Source organism: Ammodytes marinus, assembly GCF_949987685.1.
Source record: "Ammodytes marinus genome assembly, chromosome: 4".
Lineage (NCBI taxonomy): Eukaryota > Metazoa > Chordata > Actinopteri > Uranoscopiformes > Ammodytidae > Ammodytes > Ammodytes marinus.
The window spans coordinates 16,173,350-16,188,459 of NC_137233.1; the positions used below are offsets into that span (position 1 = coordinate 16,173,350).

General features: G+C 38.5%; 1 protein-coding gene across 10 annotated transcripts in view; it reads right to left on the reverse strand.

Moving 5' to 3' along the window:
* Positions 1-15,110, reverse strand: part of cadpsb (Ca2+-dependent activator protein for secretion b) — a gene marked incomplete at both ends in the record, with an annotated part of 59,701 nt that overhangs the window by 21,497 nt on the left and 23,094 nt on the right. For 9 of the 10 annotated variants that reach the window (XM_080026689.1, XM_080026686.1, XM_080026692.1 and 6 more), the window contains 7 exons: positions 77-213; positions 6,362-6,574; positions 6,769-6,877; positions 7,126-7,192; positions 7,586-7,725; positions 8,702-8,813; positions 14,134-14,255. In XM_080026689.1, coding sequence (XP_079882815.1) covers positions 77-213; positions 6,362-6,574; positions 6,769-6,877; positions 7,126-7,192; positions 7,586-7,725; positions 8,702-8,813; positions 14,134-14,255 — 900 coding nt within the window. The remainder of the gene's footprint in view (positions 1-76; positions 214-6,361; positions 6,575-6,768; positions 6,878-7,125; positions 7,193-7,585; positions 7,726-8,701; positions 8,814-14,133; positions 14,256-15,110) is intronic. The other variant, XM_080026690.1, reaches the window with a different exon arrangement.

Sequence of the window (15,110 nt, forward strand, 5' to 3'; positions counted from 1 at the left end):
GGGGGATTGAGTCACTGCAAATCAAGACATAACAAAAACAGCCCCCCTTCAATAGACGATATAAAGGCTCACTCACCAAGCAGCAGAAGGTGTCATTGAGCCTGTGGTCCAGTGTGAGTCGCTGCACCAACTCAAAAAGCGAGGCGTGGTCAAAGCTACAGGGGTTAGCGGAGATAAACTCATCCATGCCGTGTTTCTGAGCTCTGTCAGCGTCTATTGGGCCAACGGCACAGAAAAAGACAACGGTTCAGAGGAGGAGACAACACAGTGAGTTTCAGTCAAGCAGCAAGTATTCGCTACAACACAGAAACACTGGGATTTTTTTGGTTGTGCTACTTCTAAGGGCAAATTATAAACACTTACAGCTTACATTGTCAACTTGCATTGTGTCAGACAGTGTAAAGAGATTTGAAGTATTGGTGGATGAGATTCTATTGTATGTGCATGCATGCATCTTAGTATGTCACATTCCCTGATGTTTTGCAGGGGGAAATTAATCTTGAGAGTATCCGGAACATGTTGGAAAAAAAGTGCTGTTTTAGATAGATCTGATGCATTCTTCTCAATGTATTCAATAGATTCTGCCATTCGCGATTGTTGAATGTCACTCAGGTCCTGACAAATATTGGAACGTGTGCTAATAGAAAATGAAAGGGATTATGGCAATAAATAATAAATTAATCCAAACATCTGTAGAGATGGAGTATAAACTGTTGATTGAATAATAGAATAAAAGATAAAAAAGTTATTGACTGGAGATTTTCCGATTGTCTCTAGTTATGGATCCTAGAAAGTCGGATTCATTCGTTTTTTTGTTTGTCTTCTTGCTTCATAACTTTTGCCATTAACCCCTTGTTTTATCAAGAGGACTTTCAAAAAAACAAAAACCTGCTCTTTGAAAAGAACAACTTTGAAAAAAAAAACTTAATGAAACAATAGTAATGAAACTCATGAATGACAACATTGGTGTTCTTGATGCTCTAAAACCATAATAGAGAACATCCTCTTAACTGAACGGATCATAGTTTCTTGTGCTGGATAAATAGTACAGCTGTCAGGAAAACAAAGTGATGGGAATGAGGATGATTAAAATAGAGATGCAGTCATGTCCTTGGTACTGATGACGGGTATCATGTCTATGAGACACTGACATGAGTGATGATGAATTGGGGGAATTTGTGTGGGAAGTAGTGGAGGCTTGATCTTGGCTGGGCAGAGCTGAGGGACCAAATTGAGCATGAGGGACATCTTTAAATCTCTAGGTCAGTGAGAGGGCAGGGGAAAAGGGTGTACTACAGGGTACTAAACTTTCACTGAATTTAACTAAATTATATATATTATGAATAATAAAAAGAACCCACAGAGGGCTACACCTCAGGAAATGAGTTACTCCAATCTGAGGAGAAAAACCTGTGAGACAACAAGTAAAATGTGGACGGTGGAAATAAGAGATTCTTGGAGTAAGAGGGACAAGACAGGTAGAGTATGTGGTTATGTTAAAAGAGTAGGACAGTTATCACGTGATGTCTAGAGACACTCAGAGAAGACAGTCAATGGTAATAGAGGTGAACCGCGTGGCAGGATGGAAAAGGATGGGGTGGGTAAGACAACTTTTTCATGGGACAATAAAGACAGTGGTCAGACAAAGTGCTGGACGAAAAGTGATGACCACAAGAGAAAGATGTACTCTGGACCAGGAGGATACAAAAGAAGTGATGTGGTGAATCAGTGTTAAAGATAGTGAGAAAAAATACATCCAAAGAGTGAACAGAAGGTGCTTGGGGATGTGGCAAATAGTGAGTGGGCTATATCTCCTTCAGGTTGGATTAAATAAGGAAATTGAGTTTTAAGTCCAGAATACACTCAGTACTACAGTAACATTATCAGAACTTACAATAATGCTAATGACTTCAACCATTAATAAAGTTACCAAATGACCCCAAAAGTGAATAGGCAAGTATACTTGCATACGTGTATACATTATCACATGCTGGAGAACAGTGTGACTTTATCATTGAGCTTTAAACGTCATGCACATCTGCAGAGCCATTTTCAAATTTGCTTTTTTTTATCTCTTTTTGGCATTCCTTTTTATTTTTCTCTACGCATTTGCAAGTTGACAATACTTGAATATGTTGCAGTGTATTCATGATCTCTACGGAGCATACTAACAGGCATAACACTACCGGAGGACTCTAATAGGGTAGCAATACAATTTGGTGCAAGTACATGGGTAAATAGCATGAAGCCGACAGAGGCAAAACTGTATCATTCTCTGGGAGATGGTGGGGGAAATGGATGAAAAGTCCTGTGTTTGTACAAAAGTATGGACATATGACACAGGTGTTCTCCTATTCAGGCAAACAAAGGGCAGTCCAAAGAAATCAAAATGAGATCCCTCCTTGCTGGTCTAGCTTCTATCTACAGGCCCATCTACTGTAAGAGGAAGGGGTAGGGCGAGGAGGGGGGAAGGGGGTCCGGAGTATTTTATCGTAAGAAGGGGCGGCATTAGCTACTCCTTGTCTTTGGCATTCAGAATACTCCGCATACATATTTGCCAACTCTCATCAAGGGATGAAAAAACTAAAAGCATTTGGGCCCTCTGAAGTAAAGCAGGATCAACACTTAGGAAGTGCCCAAACAAATTTCACTTATGCATGAAATACATTTTGAAAGAAATCGCTGCACCACCGACTGCCGTCATCATTCACACTTTATCAACACTTATTTCTTGAGTTAAATGCATGTGATATTAGCTGCTATAAAAAATCATATTTTTAATCAGAACATAAATTCATATTATCAATTTATAATCATATTTTCGATTTGACAGGAAATTTGCACTTGCTTTCCTAATAGTATGCCGCATTTTATCATCGCATTGCTTTACTCTGAGGGATCCAGTCACCAATGTGGCTAAAGAGAGAAGGCAATTATGCAGTTACAACTATAATATCATCCTTAACTTTAATTTCTGAGTCATATAATAAGTTCTTGGAATAAAATACATGCATCCTATGCTGGCACGAATGGATGCGCATTTGACCCTCAAGTAGAGGTCGATAAAAAAAAAAAAGCTATCAACTAATATCTAAGACATGAGGCGAGACGTGAAACAGGAGTATAGAGGGAAAGAAGAAGAGAAAGAACGTTGCAATTGTCAGATAATCAGCGGGGATTATCTGAGCTGTGCCGGCTACAGGGAAGCACTTACCCTTGAGTCCAGCTAGAAGACAGCAGGGTAAGAAGGGACAAACCAGAATAACATAAAGACTAGCAACAAGGCTGGAGGAGAGCAATCACGAGAGACCCTGACCTAGCAGCTGCATTACTCAAGAAGGGTACAGGCAAAGCATGAAGAAGAAAACACAACTTAAAAACAACAACCTATATACCAACATGAGAGTTTGTGAGCGGTGGTGTGTGAGTACATGTGAGGATATGTGAACTTGACAACAGATGTTGAGGCATATAAGAGAGAGAAGGACGGAGAGAGAGAGAGAGAGAGAGACAGAGAGAGAGAGAGGGAGGAAGAAGAAGAAGAAGAGAGAAGTTACGATCCTCATCACTCCACTGCAGTTAATTTATTCTGGATTCTGGACAAGTACTTAAGGAGTCAAGAGCTTCACATTAAGTACTGTCACTCCGTATAACTGCAGATCAAACAGAGGGCTTATTTATAAAAGGGACATTGGCAAACATATACACCTACCCGATAGTAGTAAAACCCAAGTCAGGTTTATGAGCAAAAGAGGCCCATGTCTTTTTTTTTTTTAAGCCGAGAGACTATGAAGGTCCTGGACATTTTCAAATAAATCCAGTAGGGACACTATTGGTGGTATAGGGAAAGTATTTTAACCAGTCAGATAACACACACAATTTTTGCATTAAATAGTAAGTCAGCTCTAACATGATTTAAAGGAGCACTCCACTGATTACAGACAGTCTTTCAGTCTGCATAGTGCATATCATTCTTGGTAAATCTGAACTTGTGAAAACAGTGTCATGTTGTCAAGCCCTCATTCAAGTCGTCAAATATTGTCGTCAAATGTTAAAAGTGTTTTTGCCTGGCTATGTTTTTTCCCCCTCACATTCTGGCATATTTGCACAATTAAAATGAGCATGTTAAAATCTTTTTAGCTTTTAGCAGTTTTTGTTTACAATTCCCACTTATGTATACTAATGTAAAACTATTATTGGTTTACTTTTGAGACTGAAGAAAAACATCATTCAGGAGTATCTTTTTTCTCAAAGGTTGGATGTTTTTTTTGTGATAAATATTAAAGATAAAGCTGTTCTCAGAAAATGTAAGTCCAACTGCATGATACATGTTTAATTTCTGTGTTTTTAAGATTTGATGTGGTTATGACTCCAAGAGGATTTAATGACTTAAATGACAGAGGAACAATGTGAATATCTTAACGCTGATAATGTCATAGTTATGTCTTCCAGGTTAATTCCGGTTGGATTACTGCTTGGATACCACACACATTATTTAAAAAAAAGGTCTGCATTGCTGGAGGTGTGGAGTTTTAAATGTTTTGTCCACCAGGCACTGAGGGTCACACGGAAGGACTCTATTGAGTTGCAATATAGGAAATGTATAACTTTAATACGTTTTTGGTTTGGACCTATACAGGGGGGAAAATTAGGATAGCTCAGCATCTTTGATTTAGAATATGTGTCCACAAGACATGGTATGTATTTAAAACATAAAATAATGGAGTACAATATCCTCACTATCCTCAGATCATTATATGGAAAGTCCATCACAATACTACTTTTGACATTCATCAGAAAACATATTTAAGTGATCTAGTATGAAACTGGTTGTTTTGCGGAAGAAAAGAAAATTATTCACAATTTGAGCTGATAACTCAGAACCTTCATAGGACTCTCGTTTTTTGATCCACTGCAGCAGAGTCAGGAGGGCTGTGTGTATGTTATGGTCCCAGTGCCATTCAAGACCACTAGGGAGTGAAACATGTACGCGTGGTGTGCCATAATGTTTCAGGGATGGGGGTAGGAGGTCTGTGCCACTGTGAGGAGGCTTTGAATGGCAACAGCTGGCATCAGAGGAGTCAACTAACCACAAGAACAATCACATACTGGACAAAGAAACCAATGGAGAAACAACATAGAATTTATGTGATAGGATTCTGAGTAACTGATCCAATTCACGTCTCCTTTTAGAGTTTTACTCCAATGATATGATTTACAAAAAGGCTAATTAAAATCATCATAACAATTGTATTATTATTACTATGACTCTGGGTGTCCATTTTGTAGTCTTGAGTTAATAATGCCAATTATTTGGACTCCAATTTATTTAAGAAAAATAAATAACGAGCTTGTTCATTAGAGTGGGAAAAAATAAATTGTTTCTTAAACTATGGAGTCAAACGATGCACACAAAAAGTCTTGTTTTTTTCTGAATAGCAGGATCTATTATTGTGGATTGGTAAAAAAAAAGTATGTGACATTAAGTTCGGTAGAACAGAAAGATCTATGTTAGTGTAATTATGGGCAAAGATTTGCTTAATTATCTCAAATAAGAACTGACAGCACAGGTAAAAACCAACTTGTGTATATTCAGATAGTGTGAAGAAAAATGTCGCTGGCAGAATTAATGGTGATACTCACAAAAAATATAAATATTTCGCCCTTCTTTAATGAGGGGGAACAACAGAGACGGTTACAACAGAAGTTGGTACGGATGCCACGCTACTGTATAGTCTTACCTTCACTTTGCTACCTGACCTGTGGGCTGCATAGAGGTGCAAGTACAGTGACAGATTGGTTAAAACTATTAAGACATGTTGCCTGGCTTGGCCGTCATTTCTGTGACAAGGGGATCCTTCTGAGAAACTGTCTCAGAACCACAGCTGCCCTCTAATACTATGACTGGATTAGAGCAGGCCTACAGTCAGGACGAGAGCAGCACACACTGGCACTGTCAGTCTGACTTTAACTCCAGCAGGCTTGAATGTTCAAATCATATGTGTGGTGACCTATTTAGTTTTGATTAAGTTTGCAAGCCAGATCCTGCCACTGTGTGATGAAAGTCTTTTCCGGGTTGGTTGTTCCTTGTGAACAGACTGATGGAATAGCATGGGATTGCACCTTCAAAAACACTGTGGGAGTGGTGACAATGAGTGGAAGTCCTTCAGATGCTAGAGGGATCTGTGAGAGATCAAGGCATGTGCGTGCGTGCTTGTGTGTTAGTTCTACCAGCACGTTTTTGTGACTGCAGTGTTGAGCGCATGGCGTGAGACATTTATGAAGTTAGAGCTCTTCACTGCTTTGTGGCTGAAAACTGCTTTCTGCTTAAGTGACCGTGTTGTGTTTCGGTGCTACTTACAGAACTGAGAAATGGGAGCGTCCATTTGGGCCGAGGCACCCCCTTTGGAGTTAAGTTTCTGGACCTGAGTAGGTGGGACAGGCTTGTGAGACTGGCCAGTGGCCCGATACATGGCCTGGACCCACAGGATGCGGTCTTGCTCATCATCACTGGCGAAGATCACAGTGTCGCCCTCTTTCACCGCATTGAAGAAAGCCCTGCCACCATCCAAGCCTGAGGGCACAGGATGTTAAAGAACAAGTGGTCAGTGTCTTACAATGTGTGTGTGTGTGTGTGTGTGTGTGTGTGTGTGTGTGTGTGTGTGTGTGTGTGTGTGTGTGTGTGTGTGTGTGTGTGTGTGTGGAGGTTAAATAAACTTGAATGAATGAATATATCTGTAGTTATAACATGTATTTGTGCCAACACACCTGGCTGGGGGTCACTGTAGTCCACAGTATAGCCGTCCAGCTGGAGAAGCTCCTGCGGTTCTGACTTTTTCTCTCTGTAGCTGCACATGGCAAACGTGTACTGACTCACCTATAATATAAAGGATTACTAATCAGTCCAACCAGCCATAGGAAAAGCTAAGATACAGGAACACATTTCAGTACAATACAATAACAGTGCCAACACATGCAAATATCAATATACACTACATTTTGTGACTCAATAAGAATACAAATTTATATTTTAAATTCATAGTCAGAAACAGCAACAATCTAAACTAAGAGGGTCATTGCCACTTGAATTTGATTAAACGCCGTTTAATTATTTTGATGACCCACCTGCACAAGGACAAAGAAGCGCTTCTTCCAGCGCTTCCAAACATTCTTCCCAAAAGCCCACAGATACCTGTCAAAAGATAGTCCACACACAAGGAGAAATATCCCAGTCATCATGTCACATCGAAAACAAAAAATGATTGGTGCACAGAAACGGTTGATTATTCAGTATGCTATAGAAATGAGACACGTTGAAACAAATATAGATTAATAGCATAATGGTTATGGATTAAATAGGATAAGTGTTGTCTTATTTGGAGTTTTTTGGTTACATTCTGATAAAAAATAAAAAGTAAATCCAAACTACACACTAGTATCCACCAGGGGGAGTGGTGCACTTCACAGTATTTTTCCATGGTACGTGACTAGAAATGAGGCCAAACAGCTGAGAGGGCTGTAGTTCTAGAAGAAAGACGTGGAAAATGAAAGGCTCACATGAACGTCACTACATGGCATCTCTTACCCGCAGTGTTTCATGTTCTGTGGTTTGTCCATACGTATGGCCAGTTTGATCCTCAGATCTTGGTCGGGACACGCCTTGGTCACAGTCATCTTATGGAGTTCTGACTGCTTGGGGCTGTTAGGAGTTGGGTGGAGGACAACCTGCACCCAAACCAAAAAAGACAGCGATAAGTAAGACTCCATAATTAGAAAGCGTCTATATATCCAGGAGGTGTATCTTTGATCTCATCCGGTGCAACATGCAGCAACACCAATCAGCTAATTTGCAAGGGCTGCTGATTATGTGTGTGTTTGTTTTTTACTCTTCTTTTTTCTTTTTTGAAAATAGAAAGCAAAAAGTGAGTCAGGGTAGAGAAAGAGAACAGTGCTTTACTCTGCCTCCCCGAAGAGGAGGCCTAATCTCTCTTTGCTGAGTTAAAGAGCTTTGAGGAAGCTTGCCTTCCTGCCAACACTGCTGCAGTGGGAGATCAAAGAGCCTCGTCACAGCCAAGGTCACTGCCACTATAGGGACGTCTGAAGCGCCGCTGCCTCAACTCTAACCAGCAACAACACCTTTACCAACCATTCACTACAGCAACCTTACACATTTACTCTTCTGGAATATGCAGGATGGAGCACTGATACATGTTCAAGATATATATTTGAGTCAGCAAAGCTCAATATTTGATTAATGTTCAAAGGTCGGAAATCTGTTGTTAGAAAAGGGAAACGTTTTTTGTGAGCCTACATTTATCTTCAAGCACATCAATGAAACTGCAATGGGTGCTGGTCTAAGCACAATGTGAAAGTGTCTCAAATGTGGTTGCCGGAAGCACAAGCTTCACACAAAATGTGGTGTTTACTCTCCGAGTAAACAAATTCTAAAAATGTAATTTAAACATTCAGTGCCACTAGAGATGCTTCCCTCGTTGTGGAAATATTCTCATTAAGACAACCTCTTTCCCGGTATTAACTTATTAAAGGATAATCAAAAGGATGAGTCTGAAATATTAATTATTATTATTATTCATAAATTATCTGTGTTTCGATCAGAATATTTCTGTGCTGGTAAAACAACAACAACAACAACAACAACAACAACAACAACAACACAAAAACAAAATAACAGAGGCGTTACCCTGCCCAGTTCTTTGTCCTCCAGTGCCAGCACCCCTGTGCTCTCTGTAAACAGTTTCACCTTGACACCCGGCAGAGGGTGTGTGGTAGTGAAGTCCCCCTGGGTCCCCCAACTGAAAGACACAACACAACACACGGGTTAAACACTCCAGAGGTTAGCTTCCATGACAGCACAAGCAGACAGTGTTCCCGACCACAACGACCTCACCTCCAGCAATCATTGAATCACTCTAACATTTCTATAAGATTTGGAAAAGAGATATTCCACCACCTTTTTTCCAAGTTAAGTCACACATTGATAAACAAAATAAAACGGCAAAAAAAATACAGTAAACGTCACCTATACACAGCGTCTAAATAGCCGCTGACATTTTTTTTTTTTAAAGATTGAGATTCATTGTTTATACACACAAATGCAGCACACTGTATACATTTTTATACTGAAGCAAGATTATGGTCACTGTCACTAGTTTTAAATACATCCCCTATAGTTGTACACCAGACCTCTAGAGCTGCACTTGGAAAGATTTTTGTATAACAAAACACCAGTCTGTAATGTATCATTTAAAACTGGTAAATTCCCAAGAAAAATGAAAATTGCAAAAGTCATACCGCTGTACAAAACTGGACACAAACACCACTTCACAAACTACAGGCCTATTTCACTGCTTCCTCAATTCTCAAAAAATCTTAGAAAAAGTATTTGCTGCTAGACTTAACAAATTCATCAATAAACACAATTTACTAACTGACAGCCAATACGGATTCAGACCCAACCGATCCACTTAATTAGCAGTCATTGAGCTAATTGAAAAGATTACAAATTCCCTGGACCAAAAGAAATATGCAGCTGGTGTTTTTATTGATCTCAAAAAAGCATTTGATACCATAAATCATGATATATTAATTAATCAATTAGAACGGTATGGTATCAGGGGGGTTGTATTAAACTGGCTGAGGAGCTATCTACAGAACAGGCAACAGTTTGTGAAGATGGGTGAATACGTGTCAGCTTGTTTGGACATTGCTTGTGGGGTCCCCCAGGGGTCAGTGTTAGGGCCAATTCTTTTTATTCTCTACATAAATGACATATGTAAAACATCAAATATTTTACAATTTGTGTTATTTGCAGATGACACAAATATTTTTTGTACGGGAGAGGACTTGCAGCAGCTTCTGGAGTCAATTACATCTGAAATGAGCAAATTAAAAAGGTGGTTTGACAATAATAAATTATCATTGAATTTAAGCAAAACAAAAATCATGTTGTTTGGAAATTGTAATTTAAATAGTGATGTAAATGTCAAGATAGATGGTGTTAATATTGAAAGAGTGTATGTAAATAAATTCCTGGGTTTGACAATAGACCACAAGCTATGCTGGAAACCTCACATAAAACATGTTAAATCTAAACTGTCACGAAGCATCTCAGTCCTGGGTAAAGCAAAGCATATATTGGATCACAAATCATTGCATATTCTTTATTGCTCAATGATCTTACCTTATTTAAATTATTGTGTGGAGGTCTGGGGGACCACTTACAAAAGCTCACTGCAACCACTAGTCACACTTCAAAAACGAGCCATAAGAATAATCAATAAAGCTGGATATTATGATCACACCAACCTCCTCTTTTTACATTCCCGCATCATAAAGTTCAAGGACCTGGTTGAATATCAAGTTACACAAATCATGTTCAAAGCTAGAAACAAACTGCTACCAGGTAACATTCAAAAACTTTTTTTTGACAGAGAGGGGGGTTACAATTTGAGGGAACAGTTAAACTTTAAGACACTGGCTGCACGCATGACTTTAAAATGTCATTGCATCTAAATTGGTGGTGTGAAACTGTGGAATGGTATGAGCACGGAGCTAAAGCAATGTCCTAACATGATTCAGTTAAAAAAAAAATTCAAAGCAATGATTTTTAACAGGTACAGGGATGAGGGAGAGATTTAAGACGGAAAGTATGTATGTGTGGATATGGATATGTGAGTTGTACAAATATGGAGATATGGACGTATGAATTGTGTTGATGCATATGGTGGATGTATTTTTGTATGGATGTATGTAGTGGATATTTCATTTAATTTTTCGTTTTGATTTTTGTTTATCCTCAGGAGACCAATTGAGGGGTGGCCCTCATTTGCAATGGCGTCGAGTATATATGGATATATGGATTGTATAAATATATAAAAAATAAATATATATATATAAAAAAATATTATAAAGTTATTGAGCTGTGGAAAAGGGGTAGGATCAAATAAGTTTATACTTCTTCCTACTCCTTTTCAGGCATATCAATTCAATATGTTATTTGTTTATTTTTTGTTTATTTTTATTTGTGAAAACATTTGAACATATTTTTGTATTGTATTTTCATGCTTTTAATTTTTCTTTTTTTGATATGTCTGAAATAAAATTGAATCAATCAATCAATCAATCAATCAATCAATCAATCAATCAATCAATCAATCAATCAAAAAAAAAAAATCAATCAGTCTTATCAGCCAAATGTATTCAGTAGCAGAGAGATGCCAAACATTGTCTCGAAATTAACTTCTGCTGTCAAGTGTATGTATTGTATTTATTAACCCTCTTAACATAGGCAAGCCTTGAAAGCAAAGACCATGTATTTGTATGTTATCGTTAAACACTGAGTTAAGTCAAAGTACTTTAAAATTAAAAATGCATTAAACCAGATTCAGTTAAGTCCACCTGACCTGCATCTTTTTATACTTCGGCAAAAGAAACAAGAATCATGGAGGAAACTCACACAAACATGAAAAGACTCTAATTCAGACACAGAAAGGAAGAGGCTTAATAATTTGACTTTAAGAATTAACTTTGAGTCAAAGCTTAAAAGGATATGTTCACAATTGTGCAAGACAGTCATCATGCCATACTGTATGTAACTCAGATGGCTGAAGCCTCATAGGCACTTTTGTGAATTAAGTTTTTTTCGCACAGAAATAGGACTGATTTTGTCCCCAATCTCCTGCATTGAAATTGCATAAAGAGGTGATCCTTTCTTTGTGGCCAGTATGGATGGGATGGATATTTGAAGCAGCCAACAGTGCTTTTAATGTACATGATCATGTGAATAATGTTTAAAGATAGATTCCAGAAAATGTGAACCTATCCTTTGAGAGCAAACTAGTAATAAGGATGAAAGCTCTCAAAGCAACTACGCCTCCACAAGCTGAAAGGATTATAGGAAACAAAACAAAAAAACTGGAAAAATACAACTCAGTGTATTCATGTTACACAACCTACAGTATATGGGCTTTTGTTACTTGTTGTGGGCTGCCAACATGTTATGCTGCCTGGAGCAGGCATAGGCGGCATGCTAACTCTACGTGTGGTGAAATGTGGTGGACATGGACTTCGATTGGCAGCCTTGAAATCATACTTTTTCATGTAACCATTTTCAACAGTTATAAATAATTGCAAGTTGATCTACACAGACACGCTGCAGTTCCAGCTAGTGCGGAGCAGAAAAGCTGCTGACTGTCGGTGAGGAGCTGTTGGCATGCTGTATTGATAGTAGCATTGAGCTAGCATGAAGGTGACCTTGTGGATCAATCTATTTTCTATTCATGGACGTGACGCTCAAGTGGGCCAAATTAAATAATAAATAGGAAAACGACTAGACAATACGTGAACACGATCTTTGCGGTAACGTTAACAATATTGACCCCTTGATCAATTTATCAAAGTAAAGAGTGAAGTCACAACAGTCATTTTAAAGCATGTCCGAGCACACAGATAATACAAACAATTACTGTATGCAAATAATCTTCAGTAGTATGTACATTAATACATGTATGTCATGTGTGTTTCAGACCCACATTACGAAACGCCTGGTTCTCCTCTAATCCCTTCCCTCATTCATGTCCCTCCATGTCTCTCTCTCATTCTCTCTCTTCATAAAATGGCTCTTTAATTAAGGAGATCAGAGGGAGGCATTTGGGCCTTAATATAGCTCATACTTGCATGAATGTTTCATGGACATTTCTCTTGTATCTTGTGCTGTGCAACACTGGTTTATTTAAAAAAAATTGTAGATATATTAAGCAGAAGATATATTTGCCTTTACCAGGACACTATCATTCTCATGAATTGGGTCATAACTAGAACTGAGGTAGCAAAGCATTTCAAGATATGTGCAGTGTGCGCTGTTGGGAAGTAAGGGAAATTCACAAACCATGCCATTTCATGTCATAACTGACAAATTATAGGATTCCTCAATGGGGTTTGCTGTTCAGGCTCATCACAATGCTAAATCAAATGAATTTATCAAACCTATATTTTATTTAGTTAAGGTTCAGGTAAAGGTGTATTTGATTACAATTACAGATTCTGCTGTACTGAACCAAATACAAGAGGTGATTTTAAAGTTATGCACAACCCCACAAAGTAAATACAGTGTCTCACATGCAGAGTGCCTTTGAGAAGGAACAATGCTTAGAGAGTTTAGTAACAAAGGTTTACTCTATATTCTTGTGAGTGGATTTCTCACAGGACATCTGAAGCAAATCACAGGAAGCGCCAAAGATCAATAAAAGTATGGGACAAAATCTCAAGGGTCTAGGTTTTAAGATGAAAAGTGTTAAATCGTTGGAAAGTTGAAATGACTAAAATACCATTTTCCCCTTGGAAAAAAGTAATTGTTAAAATAGCCTTCTCTGTCTAGAGCCTGTACGTTACTGTTAGTAGTTGAATCACTGACTGTAGATAAAATGACAATATGTAGGTTATGTAAGAAAATGTCTTAAATGTAATCTCATACACTCAAGGCCAAATTTTCCCAGCCTGGACAGGGAGGAAGGCCTCATCCGTTACGCTTGTTACCCTTCCACAGCTCAAAATAATAAAGATACAGCTATGTGACCTTTCTAAAGACTTTGCTTTTTGCTTTTTACCTTCACTTGTCTGCGTCCTTTAAAACTGATACCAGATGCTAAGATGTCCTTTTCATGATTAATGGAATTATAGCATTCATGATTGAAATATGAACAATAGTACAATATAAGGAGTTTAGCCATGGCTTCCATTGCTGCCAAACACTAACTGGACATAATCACCATCTAACAATGATACATTGAAGAGGGATTTTTTTTAAAAATGTCCTAGTGCGATTGACTTTCATAATCTAAATAACAATACTCACCACAGTTGTTATGTACAGGAAACAGCAGCCAGCTGACATATTTGATTTGGATATTTTTTTCAATAAATAATATACACATAGATAACATTTGTAATTGTATATTTATAATTGGGCTGATTTTGCATTCATATGCACACGAATCTTCCTTCCACAGGGTTACTTTGCAGTTGGAAGCTGGGTTATATTTAAACAATGTGCCGTGGACAATACTCTACAGTAATGTAAATACATGTGAAAAAAAACAAATGTGCGGTTCTTACGTTGGCTTGGAGGCTTCTGCCTGGTCCGTCTGGAGTTTCTCGCCTCCCTCTACCTCCATGGTGCAGTAGACAATCCTGTTCGGAGCCAGAGACTTCAGCCCCACCACTTCCATGATCACCACCTAGGGAACACAGACACTTTACACGTGCAGCCGTGGCCCTCGTACTACTAAAAGATAGATTTAATGAGGATTTTCAAATCGAACAGCCCATTAACACTACAACCATCCTTCCTGTCAGTCTCTATAATGGAAATTGCCTGTAGGAAAAATCTACCACGTTAAAATCTTAAACATAGTTCTTTAAATTGAGAATTCAACATGGTACCGACACTATTGTAACTGTAAATTCCTTATGGGAACACCAAAGGCAGAAATATGTGCTGTCATGAAAGTGCACCAACTTGATCCACTGATGTCTTCATGGTGCCAATATATTGTATCTTTGACTGGCACTGTTTATATATCAGTTATCAGTCCAGTCATCAAAAAGATGCATGCTGTGGGTTGGCACACGTTAAGGAAAAGATTACAAAAACATTACATGAATGTATATTCTGTAAATGGGAGTCAATCTAAAGACTATCAAAATAATTAAGATTAAGTAAACAGTAAAGTATACAGATTCGAAAAATTAGGCTCTACCAAAGCACTGTGGTAATTACCACCTCACACAAATCACTCATTGCTGTTGCTGTACTAATACATTCTGGATTTCAACTCCATAATGGGGGGCGGGGGGGGGGGCACCTGCGTAAAGGAAGAGTGTCACACTCTCTGCACATTCCTTATTCTGAAATAACACTGCATCTTAAGCAGTGAGGTGCCATGTTCTGTTGTGACAGCTCATCTCAGAACGCTAATAACGCGATGAGTCATGTTCCCTGTTCGGAAGCAGGTAAAAGGGTGTGTGTGTGTGTGTGTGTGTGTGTGTGAGTGAGTGTGTGTGTGTGTGTGTGTGTGTGTGTGTGTGTGTGT